At 41.2% G+C, this 18,601-nt stretch overlaps 1 protein-coding gene across 1 annotated transcript; it reads left to right on the plus strand.

Annotated features, from left to right (window-relative positions):
* The first annotated feature begins 13 nt into the window (after positions 1 to 13).
* On the plus strand, positions 14 to 14,876 carry FASTKD2 (FAST kinase domains 2). The gene is made up of 12 exons (XM_059702902.1): positions 14 to 85; positions 727 to 1,545; positions 3,681 to 3,784; positions 4,664 to 4,772; positions 5,052 to 5,175; positions 5,683 to 5,822; positions 7,195 to 7,367; positions 10,029 to 10,192; positions 11,061 to 11,273; positions 12,039 to 12,126; positions 13,720 to 13,834; positions 14,675 to 14,876. Exons 2-12 carry the CDS (start codon positions 823 to 825, stop codon positions 14,792 to 14,794), a joined length of 2,073 nt encoding a protein of 690 aa, XP_059558885.1. The 5' UTR covers positions 14 to 85; positions 727 to 822; the 3' UTR covers positions 14,795 to 14,876.
* The last annotated feature ends 3,725 nt before the right edge of the window (positions 14,877 to 18,601 follow it).

Genomic DNA, 18,601 nt, shown 5'->3' on the forward strand with positions numbered 1-18,601 from the left:
ACATCTGTCAAATCTCGCGAGAGGAGCAGTTCGCGGGCGTGCGGTTCGGCTGTTCCCGAAGGCAGCCACGGGGTTCAGGGCTAAGGTGAGTGGAGGACGCGCACGGCGGGACAGTTGGCGGGGCTACACTCGATTTGCGGCTTTTCGAGACGGGTCTCAGGGGTTCCCCGGCATTGAGTTCAGGAGGGGGGTGAACCCGGGAGGCCGAGTTCCGCAAGGACGGGCTGCTGTCGCTGGTTCTGAAACGCGGGAGCTGGCAGGTGTCTCCCCCTCCCGCGCTCAGGCCACACGCGCGCATCACTTTAGTGTGCTGCTCTGTCTCCGGAGCCGTTCTCCTGGGTCCAAAGCCTTGTTCTTAATACGCCTCTTGTTAACAAGTTAGGGATCGGCGTTAAACCCTTACGTTTCTTTGAAGACATCTCCAAGGCAATGTAGAGGAAGCTTTGTGGGGACACTTTCCATCGGAAATCCACTTCATTAAAAAAAAAAAAAAAAAAAAAAGACAACCTCAGTTGTGCAGAGTATAATGCTTCCGAAGCAACCTGGCTCCTCCGAGACCGCACGTGTGTAGAGGTGGAGGAGGCACGTCGGGGTCAAAGAGTTTACCATTTTAGTGTAAATCTTTAACGTCTCCGCAGGTCTCCGCTTTAGTGTCTGTTGAATGCATGCCATTTGAGTAAGAGCTGTGCTTCCATTTGTATTCCCTTCATAACCCCTTCCCCGCAGGAAAGCAGCGGCACGTGCTCTCTTCCACCGACAGGAGCGATGTTGGTAACCGTAACATCCTGACAACTTCGGGGAAGTGCTTCCGTGGAGAGCAAAATGAGTAACAGAGCAGGCTCCTTTCTGTGGAACCTCCGGCAGTTCAGTGCGTTATCTCCCACCAGCAGAACCGTGAGGCCGAACCCTTTGGGATTTTGCAGACCAGAAATTGTTTATTCAAACTGGAGCCCAAGAAACCATCCGTCCAACGACTTTGCTGGTAAAACGCCATCACCTATTAGATATCTCTTTCAGGATGCCTCGGTTTTTAAACCAGGAGATGATGTCTTTCAAACGAAGGGCACCAGCCCCGTAACCGCCCTTCCGGTCAACAGATTGTTCTGTCCTAGAAGGCTGTCCTTTGACTCAAAACAGTCTCTCGTCCCTGAGGATGGATTGAAGAAAATGCACTTTGATCACGAGGCCTCTGACGAAGATGTTCTCACCAGGGAGACAAAGCCCACCCCTGTCAACTTTAAGAAACTGTCGCAGGGTAATTCCCTGAGTGATGTGCTAGATGCATTTGCAAGCGCACCTTCCTTTCCCAGTAGTAACTATTTCTCAGCCATGTGGACGATTGCCAAAAGGATGTCCGATGACCAGAGACGCTTTGAAAAACAGCTGATGTTCAGCCACCCTGCATTTACCCAGCTGTGTGAACACATGATGCGAGAAGCCAAGATCATGTTCTGCGACCACCTGCTCTTCAGCCTCTATGCTATCGTGAGGCTCGGCATTCCTCAGAACACTCTGCTGGTTCAGACTCTGCTGAGGGTGGTTCAGGTATAATCAGAAGGAGTCTTAATCATCCTTTTACTCGGGTTGTAGATCTTGAATGAATGAAGGGAAACAGGGGTAGTCTTGGCATATCTTGAAATAATGGAGGGAAATAGACTATCAGAGGAACGGTAAATAATGGAGGGAAATAGACTATCAGAGGAACGGTAGTTTCCTTTTTATTTGCGTCTGTATATATGATTTAGAGTCCTTAAACTAGCCAGGTCTGTCTTTCCTTTTGCTATGAAATTTATGAGAGCTTGCCCCTTTTTTCCTCTTCAGAGTTGAATAATAATGATGAGTAAGATAAAATCAGGAGAGGAAAAAATATGCAAGGAAGGTTGGGTAGTTAAAGGAAGGAAAAAGGGTGTACCTACACCTCTTCCTTATATCATTGTATTCAGTCCTCTTAACAGCTTTGTAAAGTTGATGTTAACCTTAGTTTTGCTAATGAGGAAACAGACTTAGTGATGTCAAGCAAGTTGGCTAAAGTCACCCAGCTGGTGGATTCTTTTATGCAGTAGATACTGGGTGTCAGCTATGCATCAGTTACTGAACTTGTCTCTAGGGATAGAAAGATACAGAAGACATGATTCCTACCCTTACAATCTGGAAAGTATACGGCTATTTTGTGGGCAATCACAAAAATAACCAACATTCGAGTCCTATATTAACTGTGTTACAGGCTTTGTACTGAGCACAAGGGGATTTAATTGTGAACAAAATAATGCCTACAAAGAACTTCCGGTGCAATGAAACGAAAGTATAGAGTCTTATGAGAGTATAATGGGCGTCCATTCTAGTCAGGAGAAGGCCTTCCTGATGGGAAGAGGAGATGAGGCAGAAGGATACAGGATTAGTGTTTGCGGCAGAGATATGTTTGAAAACAATAGCTGCATGTAATCTTCAGTGTAGCCTTTTAAAATAGGTATTGCTACTCTCATCTTAACAATGAATAGGAAATTTAGGCTTGGAGCGGTTAAAACACTTCCCGAAAGGCACGAATCTGATAATATCACTATTAGTAGGTACTTGATCAATGTGTCCATAATGAATGAACAGACACCTACCTAGCCCATTGTAGAACTAGAATTCACGCTCAATCAGAGATGATGTCTAAGCTGAATCCAAGGAATACACGGCAGTTTGTGAGAGGTTGATAGTGAACGGGATGGTTTTTCAAGCAGAGAAGATTGCTTGTTCATCCCAGAGCAAAAGTTTACAAGTTTGGGAGCTGAAAGTAGTACAGAATGGCTGAAGTACAGAATTCTGGGGGGTGTGTTTGAGGGAGTGGGGAGGAAATTGTGACATACTTTCCTTCAGACACCTAGTAGCCAAGTGGTCTTTCCTTTCACAGTAAATATTGAAATATTGATGGCATGTTGTAAATTGTTATGGAAACCCATGGTAATGAGACCATTTTTTCCCCTTCCACCTGTACTTCTTTCAGCCTAAGTTTCTTTGATGTGCTCTTGTAAGGTGTATAGATTAGTTATGATTAAACTGTAGAGCACTAGGTAAGCTGTGTTACTATTCATTTTCCAAATTATGCCCACTGCCATTTCTGGCATCTACATTAGTACCAAACCCAAGGGACCTGAAAGAAGGATCTGGGGCCTGGGGCTCCCCTTGAGACCCAGATAATAGTGATGAAATGTGACAGGTGATGTGTATCAGAAGATTACCAACTGCAGTTCGTTTGCTACCCAGGAAAGGATACAGGGAAATTATAAGGACATAGGTTCTTTAGGGATGGTCAAATTGCCCTCTATACCGTAGTAGCTCTTATATTACAGCTCTTGTCTTCATGATGACCTCGAATCCTAGAAGGAGGTAAAAATAGTGTTTGATAAAAGGTGTTTCAGAAGCAGAGTAATATAACCAATAATGGATTTTCAGTGATAATAGTAAATGTAAAGAAGTTTTGATGAATAAAAGAGTGTGAATTGGGTATTTGGAAAACTCACTATGGACGACATTTTATTTCCTAAAGATGTCGTTTGTTGAGGACTGACTCCGTGTGAACTATTGGTTTCATAGTTAAACCTTAATTGAAAGCATCAGTTCAGTGGTTTTGCATGGGTACAATAGTCTACTATGGGCTCATCAACTGTAGTGTTTTTGTAATTATATTTCAATAGGAACGTATCAATGAGTGTGATGAGAAATGTCTTTCAGTTTTGTCAATTACTTTAGAAGCAATGGAGCCATGCAAGAATGTGGATGTTCTTCGATCAGGATTGCGGTGAGAACTCTATGCTTTCTTCATGTGGCAATCTTTGTTTTTTTTAATATCTCAAATCAAAAACCAAGATGAAAGCTGAATTGCTTTTTATGTTTGGGAAAACTTTGATGGTAGTTTTAATACCTTATTAAACTTAAAATTCTCACTATGGATCAGGTAAAGGTGGAAATAATGCTGTTAGGGTCCACAATAATGAAGGTATGAGCAGCATTGAAATCTAAGTTTAACATATAATACTGATGTGGGCTGGCAGAGAATTGACAGGTATTCAGTTCACTATGGTTATTTGTGCACTGCGTGGAGGTTATGTGACACTGGCCTGGCTTGAAAAGGAGCTTGAGTTTTATAATTTATAAAATTGATGCAACTAATATAATGTGATAAGCCAGTGAGAATAATGCTTAATCCCTTTTTTCATTGACAGTGCCTTGGGGTATCTTACAATAAGCTGATGTGATTTGTTCATTCATAAAGATAGCAGAATAATTTGAGAGGGAACAGTGCTAAACTGGTCCTGGATCTTTCAGTAACTACTCCAGCGGTTCTCAACCTGTGGGTCGTGACCCTTTCACAGGGGTCGCCTAAGACCATCGGAAAACACATATATAATTACATATTGTTTTGTGATTAATCACTATGCTTTAATTATGTTCAATTTGTAACAATGAAATTGGGGGTCACCACAACATGAGGAACTGTATTAAAGGGTCGCGGCATTAGGAAGGTTGAGAACCACTGAACACTATCTTCAGCAGGTAGATCATGTCTATTGGCTTCATATTTCTTGCCTAGAAGTAGGAACTGGACCAAATTACTTTTAAGATTTCTCTTCTGGTTTTAAGATTCTAGGTCTATGGTATTTATTCTGTTTGATTACAGGATACTAGTTGATCAACAAATTTGGAAAATAGAACGTGTCTTCACATTACAAGCTGTGATGAAAAGTATTGGAAAAGATGCACCGATTTCTCTTAAAAAGAAACTAGAGGTAAAGACTGTCTGAATTTTTTCTAGTGGATGAGATTTAAAAAAATATTTCTTGTGATCTGCTGTCACTTCCTACAGTCAATTTTTGGGAGGACATTGTTATGCTTTTGTGTTTAACTCTGTTAAAGTAAAAAGAAGTAAGTTTATATTTATCTGTATATATAAGTAGGTATGTTAACTATATATCTAATGAGTCATTTTGCTCAAACTTTATCCTTTGTATTTAAAAACAAACGTTTATTTTATCACAAATGATAAATTTCATCTTGTTTTTCTTTAGATGAAAGCTTTGACGGAATTATACAGATTTTCTGTTTTGAATAGCCAGCGCATGTTTGAGGTACTAGCTGCCATGGATCACCGTTCTGATGTACTTCTGGATGAATGCAGTAAGATGGTCATAGGTAAGGGAAATTTTTCTTTCATGACTTTTAACCTCTGACCTACTGTTCTGGACTATATTTGTTTTGTTTGTTTTAAGAACTTTGCTATTACAAATAAAACATATCTAATGATATGGTTACATCTAAATTTTATTTTTGCCTGCAGTTTTGTTTGTTTTTACAAAATACAGTACTATATTTTTTAAACAGAAACAAAAATATAGCGTGTAGAGCAGCCGTGGGCAAACTACGGCCCGCGGGCCTAATCCGGCCCGTTTGAAATGAATAAAACTAAAAAAAAAAAAAAAAAAGACCGTACCCTTTTATGTAATGATGTTTACTTTGAATTTATATTAGTTCACACAAACACTCCATCCATGCTTTTGTTCCAGCCCTCCTGTCCAGTTTAAGAACCCATTGTGGCCCTCGAGTCAAAAAGTTTGCCCACCCCTGGTGTAGAGTCTCTTAGATCTTACATTACAAGCTATCTGGTAATTTTTGTGTTTTTTTTTTAACTCATTCTTAAAGGTAATATCAATGGATGTCCTTTGAAAATATTGATCAACATATTGCAGTCTTGCAAAGACCTCCGATACCGTAATTTATATCTTTTCAAGGGAATAGCAGATTATGTGGCTACAACTTTTGATGTCTGGAAGTTGAGACAAGTAAGTATGTTAATAGGTTAGAAAAAGAAACAAATTCAAGAAGCATATTAATTCATTTAACATTCTAGGTATTTCTCTATCAGCTTTATAACAGTTAAGATACCAAAATATTCCAGTGCTAAATTGACTTTTGAAAATTTAGCTCCTTATCATTTCTGTCTGGGAGTTACCTGTTAATGTACCACTCAATCATTTGACTGTTTTTTTATCTGAAATAAAAATTATATTGTTCAGTGTTTGCTCTTCTATTTGCCATTCAAAAGGTTGCATGGTGCTGAACCAGTTTGGCTCAGTGGATAGAGCGTCGGCCTGGGGACTGAGGGGTCCCAGGTTCGATTCCGGTCAAGGGCATGTACCTGGGTTGTGGGCACATCCCTACTGGGGGGCGTGCAGGAGGCAGCTGATCGATCTCTCTCATCGATGTTTCTAACTCTCTCTCCCTCTCCCTTCTTCTCTGTAAAAATTCAATAGAATTTTTTTTTTTTTTTAAAAAAAGGGTGCATGGTGCTTTGGATAATTAGGATTAATGCTCTCTTTTTCTTTCCTTATATTTAGAATAATAAATCCACGTGATGTGACAGGCTTATGTTTTTTGAAGAATAAAATGTCATTACTTAATGATCATGTCTATGTTCTATTTATGGAATGTTTGCTTATTCCCCTCCAGAATAAGGGCCTTTTAATTCAGGGGCTGTGTTAGTAATATAAACACGAATGAAAAAGCCGGTTAAAAACTTTTTTTTTTTTTTTGCAGTTAAGCAATGGTAACCATTAGATCAATAGGTTCAGTTTACTTTGGAGGGTAAGATAAATACTGAGTTTGCCATAGAAATTGATTTTAGAAAGAGAAGTACTGATCACGAGAAAGACCAAGAGGGAAAGGAGGAGTGAACTGGAAATGTTAATGTAATCATATTATTTCATCTCTGTTCTCATTTCTAGAAATTCAGATTGAATACAGAAATTTCTGAGTTATCTCTTATATGTTAGAATCTAGGAAGTGTCTAGGTTTGGAAGGGGAGCAGCTCAAAATTGAGTTGGACACTTGAAAAACTTCAGAAAAGGTATATATTTAAGTAGTTTTCAGGCCTGTTGTGAACAGCCTGTAGGATAGGACTTATTTTTAAATGAAATGGAAACCATTGTGTACTCTGGTATTCTGCTTATATAAGGAGGTTGCTTATTAACTTAATGCCTGACTCAAAATTAACTGGAACAGATTTGTGAGGAATAGATAATTGTTCCTTTTTAGGGAATATTCTCTTGATCAGGACAGTTCTATTACTGTTTAAATTTTTTGAGATTTAAAGAAATTACTACTAGCATATTGGAATTATTAAAGTATTCTTCCTCAATTCACTCTTTTTTTAAGGTTCTTTTTGTCCTCATTTTATTTGAAAACCTTGCCTTTCGACACACTGATCTGATGGATTTATTTATGAAGAAAGTGGTGGATGAACGTGGCTTTCTGAACATGAAAAGCATTGTGTCTATTCTTCACGTGTACGCCTCTCTGAATCACCTCCACGGCGGCCCAGCCCGAGAGTATGTACTTGTCCTTTTTTACTGTTTTAATTGCCACATACATGCTCACAGTTGACGAGAAGAGATGAATTAGATAGGAAAGTGGTCGAAACTTTGGCTTAACACATTGTAACACATGTTGCACAGGAATCATTTTACTTATGTGCTGGCCTCTGGGAAAGAAGGTGTGTTACATCCAGAGTATCTTCCTGGGTCTGAAACCTGAGGGAGGAAGCATTTAACATTCAAACTGTGATTTCAGTCCCTTGGTTTCTTCTCCTCTTGGTTGGTCTGTACCGTCGCCAGATTTGCATCTCTGATCATTTGTGTGTTCCTGAATCCAGACTCCTCTGGATTGCATATGGTCACTGTAGGTCCCACAGGTGTCTCATGGTCAATTATTCTGCCAAGTCGGCTCATTCATTTTTTTTTTGTCAGTTATTTACTATTTACCAACCACCATGCAAAGTGATTTTATAAAACCACTTTATTGAGGTATGACAAACATATAAAAAGCTGCATGTACTTAATTGAGTACCATTATGCTTGACTCATTCTCCTCCTGTCCTCATCTAAGTTTATTTGTGCATTTAGTCAGAGAGTGAGTGCCAAGCACTTGGGTTAAGGACAAAGATAAATAAGACATAGTCCTTTTTACCAGACGATGCTGTGTAATTGGTAAGGTAGACACATAAACCAGCGGTTAAATGTAGCCTGAAATTGGAGTGATAGAGTTTTATACAGGACACCTGGACATAGAGGAGGGATGTGCCAGGAAGCTGGCCTGGCAAGGTGGAGGGTCGAGGTGGGTGCCACGTAGTGCTGCCTGGAGGAGATGGTACCTGTGCAGATCCTAAAAGATGGATAGGTAGGAGGGAAGATAAACAGAAAAGCACATTCTGAGTAGAATGACTCCGTATTCAAGTCAGGGAGGAAAGACACAGCAGAGCACATGCAGAGAGCAACAAGTAGTTTGGTGTTGCTGAAGCATAAGAAGTGGATGAGAGGACTGGAGAGGTGATTACCACTCAGGCTCCAGATGTAGTCATCTGCAGCCCTGTGATGACTTAAAGCCTTTCTTGCTCCAGACTGCAGTTCAGTCAGTTACCAGTTAATAAGTGCTGCCTCACTGGCTCTCTGGTACCTGTTCCATTGTTCCCATCCCGTTGTAACTCCCAAGTCCTACTTAGCCTGCCTCTGCCTCTCTCCCTCGCCCATCTGCTCCTTTCCACAGACCTCCCAGTTGATCTCACACATTTCCCTTTATATCCTCATGAGGGCATCCTTGCTCCTGCTGAAAGAATCACTTCTCTGTGCTTTAGCCTCACTGGTGACTTACTATAGCCCCAATAACGTGCACCTTCAGGTCTCCATTTCTTTGCTCAGTTTCACAGGGTCTTCCGTTTTCCTGTCTTTTCTACGTATTGACAGTCTCCTTGTCCCAGAGCTATCCATCTGCTTTCCGTCCTGTGCACTGCCACAGTCCTTTGCAGGCACTTCATGTTTGTCTTGCATAGTGACACATAGCTTTTGCCCTAAGAGTCAGACAGACCTGCTTCAAAGGGTTTGTGCCATTTATTAGCAGTGTCACCCGGGACAAGTGGCCTTCCCTAATTTTGACCTTTCCTCTCTTTGTGTTTAACTGTTTTGTTTTACTGGATGATAGGATTAGGCTTGGGTTTTTTGTTTGTTTGTTTTTTTTTAACTCAGAATTATTGATAGCTAGAGAATATTCATTGTTTATAAAACAGCAGAGGTGTTCCAGGCCTTATGGACATACTCATGATAAAAATGTAGCATAATGGTTAAAAGGCTGTGGAGCCTGACAGCCTGTGTTCCAATGCTATCTCTGCTACTTCTTGGCTGTGTGTTCTTGGAGAAGTTACTCAACCACTCTGAGCCTGTATGCTTATCTTTATTGTGAGAATAATAATAATATCAACCCTATAGCATCTTAATAGGAATTAAATGAGTTAAAGCCTGTAAACCATTTATTTGCCCTATGCAAGACATAGTGGTAGCTAACATTTATTGAGCATATACGTTGAGTGGCCAGATTATTATGACTGGCCAGATTATTATGACCACCCCATCAGTACAATGAAGTGAATTAGTTATGCAAATAATAATAATAATAATAAAACCTTGAGAGTATTTGCTTAGGAAGTTTTCAATATTCAGTATTTTTGGAAGTGTCAATGACGTACTGATGGGGTGGTCATAATAATCTGGCCAGTCATAATAATCGGGCCACTCAGTGTATATTTATTCTAAGATATCCACCTGAGCTGAAAGATATGTGAATACTTATTTCAAGCCTGATTTTCTTTCTTTTTAAAAAATATATTTTATTGATTTTTTTTTACAGGGAGGAACGGAGAGGGATAGAGAGTTAGAAACATTGATGAGAGAGAAACATCCATCAGCTGCCTCCGCACCCTCTACCGGGGATGTGCCTGCAATCAAGGTACATGCCCTTGACCGGAATCAAACCTGGAACCCTTCAGTCCGCAGGCGGACGCTCTGTCCACTGAACCAAACCAGTTAGGGCACAAGCCTGATTTTCTTGTCTTCTTTCTTTGGACTCCTTAAAGCCATTGGTCCTGTGGCGTCTCCCTAGCTCTACCATGACCTTGTCTTCTCTTTATCTTTGAAAGCTGACTTTATTTTGTTGCCCTGCAGGTTCCTGGACGCTATGGGCGCTGCTCTGACTGGTTATCTCCACCACATTTCTTCTGAGAACCTGCTGAACGCTGTGTGTTCGTTCTGCCTGATGAACCATTTTCCCTTGGCTCCCATTAACCAGCTTCTCCAGAAGGACATCATCGATGAGCTGCTGATGTCAGGTGGGGTGTCCGTGCCCAGTGGGGACTGAACTGCGGCAGTTCTACAGCTGCCTGTGACTGAGTGGGGTCGCCGCAGGGTCAGGTTAGAATGTGCAGAGCAGAGGCTGCTGAGGAAAGGACCGGCAGTGGTGAAGTCAGAGGTCGTGAAGAAGGCAAGAATGAGAAACACATCATCGTGCCTCTACTGGCACTTTGTGCAGCTATACAAAGGTTCACGTTCTTTATGCCTTGAGCAGAGGTGTGTGTACGTCCTCACCCTTTTGTGTCACCTCTGAAGCCAAATTAAGTCAACTCTTGCAGCTCTGAACACCTTGTCTTTCATGGCCGGTAATCAAGAAACCAAATAGTTACCAAAGCAGTGAATTTATTTACTCTAGGAACCAAATTAATTGTTGACTTTTGGTCTTTTATATGGAACACAGAAAAGCAGTATCAGGTCAGGTGTACAAAGTATGATGTGTCTGAGGATATAGAAGTTTACATTCTTCTAAAAGCAATGTTATAAAATTGCAGCGTTGAATTGAGAAGAAGGAACACCGTGTTTAGATTTTTCAAGCAACTTAATGTGCGGGGAACAGCCTGGAACCCAGGAGACTGGATCCTCGTGTCAGCTTTGCCTTAGTTAATCATGAAATGTCTTAGCATTTGCTCATCTCCTTAATGAAGAGTTTAGACTAAATCACCTTGAAGAGATTTTAAACCTTAAAACATTATGAAATACAGGGTATTGATCTAGACACTGTGGGACTAGGGAGCATAGATTCCTCCTGATAGGAAACAGATCCAAGAAATGTGGGTGCATTAATATGGGTTCTTAATTGTGGCATTAATATTTTTTCTTACATACATGTTTTCTCTCTTCTTTTAGATAAGAACGAGAGGAATGTTTACAAGCTTCAGATTTTGGCTGCCTGTCTGAAACTTGATGATGTTCCTTGTCACCAGGCCGTAGACTTAGTACTGCCATCGCTGCCACCTGCACCATTGTATCCAAATGCAAAGGTGGCCGAGGTGCTGAGCAGCCTCCTGGGAGAAGGGTACTTCTTGGAAAACGTACAGTTGCCACATAATCATCATATCGGTATGGGACTTGATATGATTTACATCTGCTTCATTATGTTTATCTTCCATCTGTCTCTCTTTTTAAAAATATGTTTTTATTGATTTTTTAGAGAGAGAGGAAGGGTGAGGGATAGAGAAATAGAAACATCAATGAGAGAACATTGATCGACTGCCTCCTGCATACCCCCTACTGGGGATCGAGCCCGTAACCCGGGTATGTGCTATGACTGGGAATCAAACCAGGGACCTCTTGGTTCATGGGTCAAAGCACAACCACTGAGCCACACCAGCTGGGCTGTTTCCTTCCTGACTAGGAGTTGACCATGGCATTTTACTGTAGTGCAGCGCTGGCTCTGGAGCTGGATGCCTGGGTTGGGTTTCTCACTTTGCTTCTCACTGGTGCTGTGACTTCAGGCACTTACCAGTCTCCCTTTCCCAATGTGTAAAATGCCAACAATAATCTGCTCACTTGTTAGGATTCCAGTGATGAGTGAATGAGATTGCCCTTGTAAAGCCCAGACCAGTGTCTGGCACATGGTAAGCTCAATAGATAGGGTGTCCCCCAAAATGTATACACACACTTTGAATAATAATAAAGGCAGTTTTATTAAAATACATTTCATTTTCAAAATTGAGCTATCAGCTGTTAAAGTATCATCACATTTTTTTGGAACACCCTATATTTTAGCTGCTGCCTTTATCATTGTTGGTAGTAGTAAGGTACATTTTGAAACAAAAATCACTTTGAGCAATGTTTGAAAAATTATCAATTCTTTTCTTTCAGATTTTGAAATCAGAATGGATTCTAACAGGAGCGAAGTGCTTCCACTTTCTGATGCGAATGTAGTAACTTCTGCTACAGATATTCAAAGGTTGCTTACATCTGTTCATATGCCCAGCTTTATGATTTTATATCTTAATTCTCAAAGACTCCCTGTTAAATATTAGTAGCAATCCTGAGACCTTATATTTGTATGGAGCTTGTAATGCACCAGGAGACTTCTCAACTGCGAATCTCCTCAGGTCGTAAGTTTGGGCACTGCAGCCTTCAGCTGTGCACTGGAGTTGGGCCATTTAATGAAATAGGCAGTTTTTAAAAATTAAGTTTTAAAGCTAAACAGTTCAAGAAAACAGTGTTAATGTGATTGAAACTATCAGTGCAGTGTGAACTTTTGACAAGATAATGCAATAGTGATTAAAAAGAGTCAAGGCCTCTAAAAAATCAAATACCCACTAAATATTTTGTTCTACCATGAAGACCTCTATAAAGGTAGAGAAACTAGCTTCTTAATTAAGCTATTGTACGTGGGTCAGATCATATTGGAGTTAATCCTAAGTTGTTTCCTTGACCCACACACTACCAATAGGTGTCTCTGGGAGAAACGTGATGCTACACCCTGAGAGGCTGTCCTACCTTTTCAGTAGATGATGAGATGGTGTTGCACACGCCCTTGCTCAGTCAGCCTTTGTGGAAAGGTCTGCTGGGCTCTGGGGGGCACACAAACATGAGTCAGACATGGATTCCGACCCCATGGAACTTATATCCCATGTTGCTTTGTGGGACATGCTCCTAAGTATGGTAGGGAGAGGCCCAGAAAAGCATTTGTAAGGATTCAAACTCTCCTCGCCCATCCCTCTCCATTCACATACAGCCTTTCACTCCTTTCTGCACCCGTGTAGCTATTCCTTGGGCATCTTTCTCAGCTGCTGTCTTCTCTATGCATGTTGCCCATCTCCTCTCAACCAAAGACTTTCTCTCTGATCTTGTTAGAATGTTATTTTTCTTTTTTAAGTATTCTATTGTTCTGCATAACATTGTAACATAGTAGCTCTCAGCCTAAGGTATGAGAGGAATTTGAGCATTCCTTTAAAATAGAATTTTTCTCTCTGATTTGTTATGTCAGATAACAGCCAGAAGACAGTAGGAATACAAATGTCTTTTCCCCAAAGGCAATGAAAAATTCAAATTCCACGTTCCACATTTTTGTAACACATGCGGATTGTACCTTTTTAACAGTCTTGCCTTTCTTTTAGTTTTTTCTTCTTTGTATTTGGCCTCCCCATTCTGGTTTTTAAATTCTGGGAGGCACTCTGTACTAGAAGAGCTTTACCATTTGGTATTATCTACATCAGTACTTCAGTAGCGTCAATAATTATCTGTAGGTCAGAGATTAGCCTTAAAATGGGCGCTTTCATATTTGAAATTTTCCCTTCTCAGGAATGTAGCCACCCTTAAAGATGATTGAGGAGTAACTTTAAAACATTTTACAAGCTTTTGGATGTTAATGTAGCCTTCATATAGTGGATTATGTACAGAGGCCAATTAACAAGGAAGTGGCGGACTAAGACAGTAGGGAATGGTGAGGGTCCGTGGAGAGCTCAGCTTTGAAATCTCCAAATACAGCAGGATTGTGACTGGTCATCTCATTAGTGAGTATTCTCATAGTGTGTATTTTCATTTTCAGAGTGGCTGTACTGTGTGTTCCTAGATCTACTTACTGTTTGGATTTAACCCACCCTAGAGGATTCCTTGCTATGAAAATGCGTCATTTGAAAGTAATGGGTTTTCATGTGATCTTGGTAAGAAAAAAACGCAGGTGATGTGTTCTTTAGTTACTGATGTCCAGGAGTGTTGTCGTTGAAGTTGGTTACTAGGATTCTGGAGGAATTGTCAGCAGCACAGAAATAAGTGTTTTAATGATTGGTTTGGCTTCTCCTTGGGTGATTACTATCATTTACTAGGGGTTCTATAAGTGCTACATTTGGTGAACTTTACTCCTTTTTGTTAAAGTTTTGTTTTCATGGGCCAGTGTGAGGCTGTTGTAGGATGTTTATCACCGTAAAAGCTGGATGGCTATAAGGGATGGTTCTTCTTCCCTCTTGTGCTTCATTTTGGTTCTGAGCACCACAGCTTTTCTTGAACAGCCTCTCCAGATGTATGGAGCAAGAACTTGACGAATAAATATATATTTATGTTAACGTTGGGATCTAAATGCCACTCATTGGTCCTGCACACAATATGAAATGCAAACATTCTAATATTCATTATGATAGTTAAGTATCTAAAAATGGATTATACATGGATACTGAGGTTAAGATGGCCCCTTCTCTTAGTGGGCTACTATTTAAGACTTTTTTTTTCATATTGGCTATTTTATATATTCTAGGGAAGAGTGTCCCTAGAAGGGAATTTTTGCACCCTTTAGAAGACCTTTAAAGTTTTTATAATTTTCAGCTTAGCACTTTCTTCAACCCTAGCACAGTCTTACTAAGCCTTTAAAATGTAAGTATAAGATAACATTTGTTTTTAAAAAGCAGTTGGCTTGATGTTACTTTAATATGTTTGGATGAAGAAAGTAGCTTTTATTTTACGCGGCATCATTTTCTTGCAAACCGATTATTTTCCTCTTTCTTTGTAAGGTCAACAATTGGGAAATGGAGAAACTAGAGATGAAGGAGGCGGTCACATTTTTGAAGTCTCAAATCTATTCAACTGAAAATCCTCCTACCGCTGATGTTAATTTTCAGAGCACATGTTAAAGTAAAAAACCACCTTTTTGTTTTAGGAGACAGACATAAATTTGGAAAATAACTTTAATAAAGACTACAATTCAACTATCAATGGCATTTACTTGACTGCTTACAATAACAAAAGTTCCTTCAGTTCACTGTAATAATTAATTTTAAGAATAGAAGAAATGTTACTGGTATTTTTAGGAAATGCTGAGAAAATTCCAGAAGGGTAATTTTTCCAACTATAACTATTCCCTCTAGTGCCCAGACATTTGACAATTTCATGAGCTGTATGTTTTACTGTTTCTCAGTGGCTTTGATAAACTGAAAACTGTTCTCTTGGTTGTGATGGGTTGCAGGTAAGTTGGTGTGGGCAGTCCTTGTGTTTGGATCTGCTTACTAACACTCTTATTACAGCTGTCTGAGGGCTCAGACCTTGACCACATGTCAAGCATTGGCCACCAGGTTCTCTCGGTAGACGGTAAGAATGAGGCAACAGGTTACAAATGGGTGAGGACTGGGCAACTGCATTTGTCACATTCTAGGTCAGGGGTGGGCAAACTTTTTGACTCGAGGGCCACAATGGGTTCTTAAACTGGACTCAGAAGAAGGAGCTGCAGCCGTGTTTCCCGACGTTGCTATGTTAACACTGCTGCTGGTGAAGGAGCGGAGGGGAGAGCAAGAGAATCCTCCGCTCTTTTGGCTCCGCGGGCTGTATAGAACAGCCAAACGGGCCGTATCTGGCCCGCGGGCCATAGTTTGCCCACGGCTGTCCTAGGTGGAGGTGGTTTGTGGGCCATACTAAGAAAAACAGATGAGATAACAGAGAGGTCAAGGAGTCCAAGTTTATTAAAATGGATAGGCTGTGGGTGATAAGCCCTTAACTCTTGCCATTATTGAGGCCATTCTTTTCTCTTTCTCCCTCTTTCCCCTTCCTACTACTTTGTAAAGTCTTTTAAATTATATATATACTAGAGGCCCAGTGCATGAAATTCATGCACTGGAAGGGGGAGGGAGGTCCCTCATCCCGGCCTGCCTCCTCTCACAGTCTGGGAGCCTCAGGTGGGAGGCAACCCGGCAATCAGGAAGGCGACGCCCCATCACACCTCTGCTGCTGCCACTGCTGACAGTGCAAGCCTCAGCTGGCCTTGGTTACCTGAGCCTCGGGCAGCCTGGGGGGCTGAGGGGACTGGGCACCATCATCTTGTGGCTGTGGGCGCCACCCTCTTTGAGGGTGTGGCATTCAATTAGCATATTCCCTCATTGGCTGTGGGCGCCACCATCTTTGAGCGCAGGGCAGTCAATTAGCATATTCCCTCCTTATTGGCTATGGGTGCCGCCATCTGTGATGATGTGAGGGTCAATTAGCATATTCCCTCTTTATTAGATAGGATGTGTGTGTGTGTCTGTGTGTGTGTGTGTGTGTGTGTGTGTGAACTGTGTTGTGAGACTACTTTTCAATTATGCTTGTTCATTCTTTTGAAATATTTGTTCACGTTTGCTGAAACCTATTTACCTAGTATTTGTCTCACTGAGGACACAGTGAGTTTCACCTGTGAAACCTGAGTGCCATGTAAGTTGGTTTTATTTTACCCCCACACGAAAGGCTAAATGGTTATATTCCCCCAGAGTTTACATGTTGAAACCTGACTCCCCATGTGATGGCGTTTGGAGATACAGCTTTGGGAGAAGATTAGGTCATGAGGGTAGAGCCCTCATGAATTGGGTTAAAAGAGACCTCCGAGAGTTCCCTCTTTGCTCTGCCATGTGGGACACAGTGGAAAATGACCCTCTGTGGATTAGGAAGGGCCCTCACCAGACACCAGATCTGCAGAACCTTGCTCGTGGACTTCCTAGTCTCCAGGACTGTAGAAGTAAATTTGTGCTGTTCATAAGCCACCCAATATATGGTGTATCCTGTTACTATCAGCCTGGATTGGCCAACGATACCCCAAATGTGCAGCTATGCAATTACTGGACACCTTACTCTATGCAGCATTGCTAAGTAGTCACGTGTATTCTCTTCTCATGATCTTAGTAATAATGAATTCTCTTTGAAGTGCAGCTGCTCTTAGGATTCTCTTAGGTCCCTTCACTTCTCATCTCTAATACAAGGATAAATTATTTGCCAACGCTACACAGATAGGGCAGGGCTAGAGCTGGAACCTGAGCTGACACCGGCTTTTGAGAAAAATCGTCCAGGAACCCCAGTAAAAATACTCCAGCAGGGTGACTGCCACTGTCAGAGGTTTTATCATATATCCAGCTGGCGTTTAGAAGAGGTTAGTGCTGAAAGGAAGTTTAGCATCATTGAACCCACCTCCCTCATTTTATGGATGAGGAAGCTAACTCAAAGAATTTGATTTTTCTGGAGTCTCAGCCACATATAACTGATTTCCACGTCATTTCATCCTCTGCTGCTCTTCAGCTTGTGTCTCCAGGAATCTGGATTTTGGTTCCAGACTGGATATCATCTGGTTTTGTATATGTGGCCAAATGATTTAACCCTTATAAACTTCAGAACAAGAGTTGAAAATACGCTATTAAAAAAGAAACAAAGATTTATTCATTAAACAGTAAGTATGTATCTTTTTTCTAACGGCTAATATGATTCATATTCAAAAGATTAGACCAATTTATGAATACTTGCAACTACCTTTTGGGGAAGTGGTTTTCCTGAATTTGTAACAACTGGCGTGGCCAATTTAAAGGCATTCTTTTACTGGTATTGCTAGTATTAGCATTCTTCATTGCTTTGTGGTCTAAGAAAATCCTGTGAGACTCAAGGTTCAGAGTCAAGAAAAAAGTGTAAATAATACATGTCTTTTCAGGATTATTCATATAAATGGGGATTTACTCCTCACTTCAGGAGAATATGTAAACATTCTTCTTTTCTGGTATTTATTCAATTAACAACAACAACAAAAAAATCCCAAACCACACAACCCAGTTTGATTTTATGGGCTTGTTTCTCACTGAATGGCGCAATAAGTAACAAAAAGTGGGAGTTTATAAACCCAAATTCTGACTGCTCTTGATGAAATCACAAAATATTTTATATCATACTACTACGTCCATGTTAATAAGGATGAAACCTCCTGTTTTACTGTTAACCAACCAAAAGGGTGAAGATGAAAGCTATTAATGATGTATGTGGCTGCTTCTGATGTAGTCTTACGCTCAGTCAGCCAAACTGGGAAAGAAATTAGGTGGCCAGAAGAGTTTGATTCTTTGGTCTAATTCTATCTTTTTGTTGTTAATCCTCACCAGAGGACATTTTCTATTGCTTTTCAGGAGTGGGAGGGAGGAAAGGAGGGGGAAAGAGAGAGAAAGGAGCACTGGTGTGAGAGAGACACTTGACTGGTTGCCTCCCACATGCGCCCCAACCTGAGGACAGGGAGCGAACCTGCAACCCTGGCACCTGCCCTTGACCAGCTATCGAACCCGAGACCCTTCGGAGCTTGGGGCACCGCTCTAACCACTGAGAACACCAGCCAGAGCCTAAAAACTTACAAGGACTAAGATGTTAGGGGAGGATCTCAATAGAGTATTCATCAGCTTCCCAGGTTGGTCCTTCAGGATTGTGATCTCCACTGGGGTGGGTGCCAGGGAAAGAGGACCCGTCACTGCAGCGGGTCCTGAGGTCGGCCACGTACTAGTAGTTGCCTGTCTGGTTTTGCTGCCTCTGTGGGCCTGGAGCTGAAATACAACCGAGGCCTAGATGTTCTGTCTAGGTAGAAAGGGTCAGGGGCTCCAAACCACAGGGCCAGCGATATGCTAGGGAGGCAAGGTCACCCTGGAGTCGTGGTATCCTAGTTTTGCTCATTGCGAGGC

This window comes from Myotis daubentonii, chromosome 7 (genome assembly GCF_963259705.1).
Source record: "Myotis daubentonii chromosome 7, mMyoDau2.1, whole genome shotgun sequence".
NCBI classification, from domain to species: Eukaryota; Metazoa; Chordata; class Mammalia; order Chiroptera; family Vespertilionidae; genus Myotis; species Myotis daubentonii.

Excerpts from the sequence above, each read along its gene's own strand:
- FASTKD2 (XM_059702902.1), top strand. The coding sequence starts at position 823 with ATGAGTAACAGAGCAGGCTCCTTTCTGTGGAACCTCCGGCAGTTCAGT. Across the intron at positions 10,193-11,060 it reads CGATGAGCTGCTGATGTCAG|ATAAGAACGAGAGGAATGTT; the intron begins GTGGGGTGTCCG and ends CTCTTCTTTTAG. Across the intron at positions 11,274-12,038 it reads GCCACATAATCATCATATCG|ATTTTGAAATCAGAATGGAT; the intron begins GTATGGGACTTG and ends CTTTTCTTTCAG.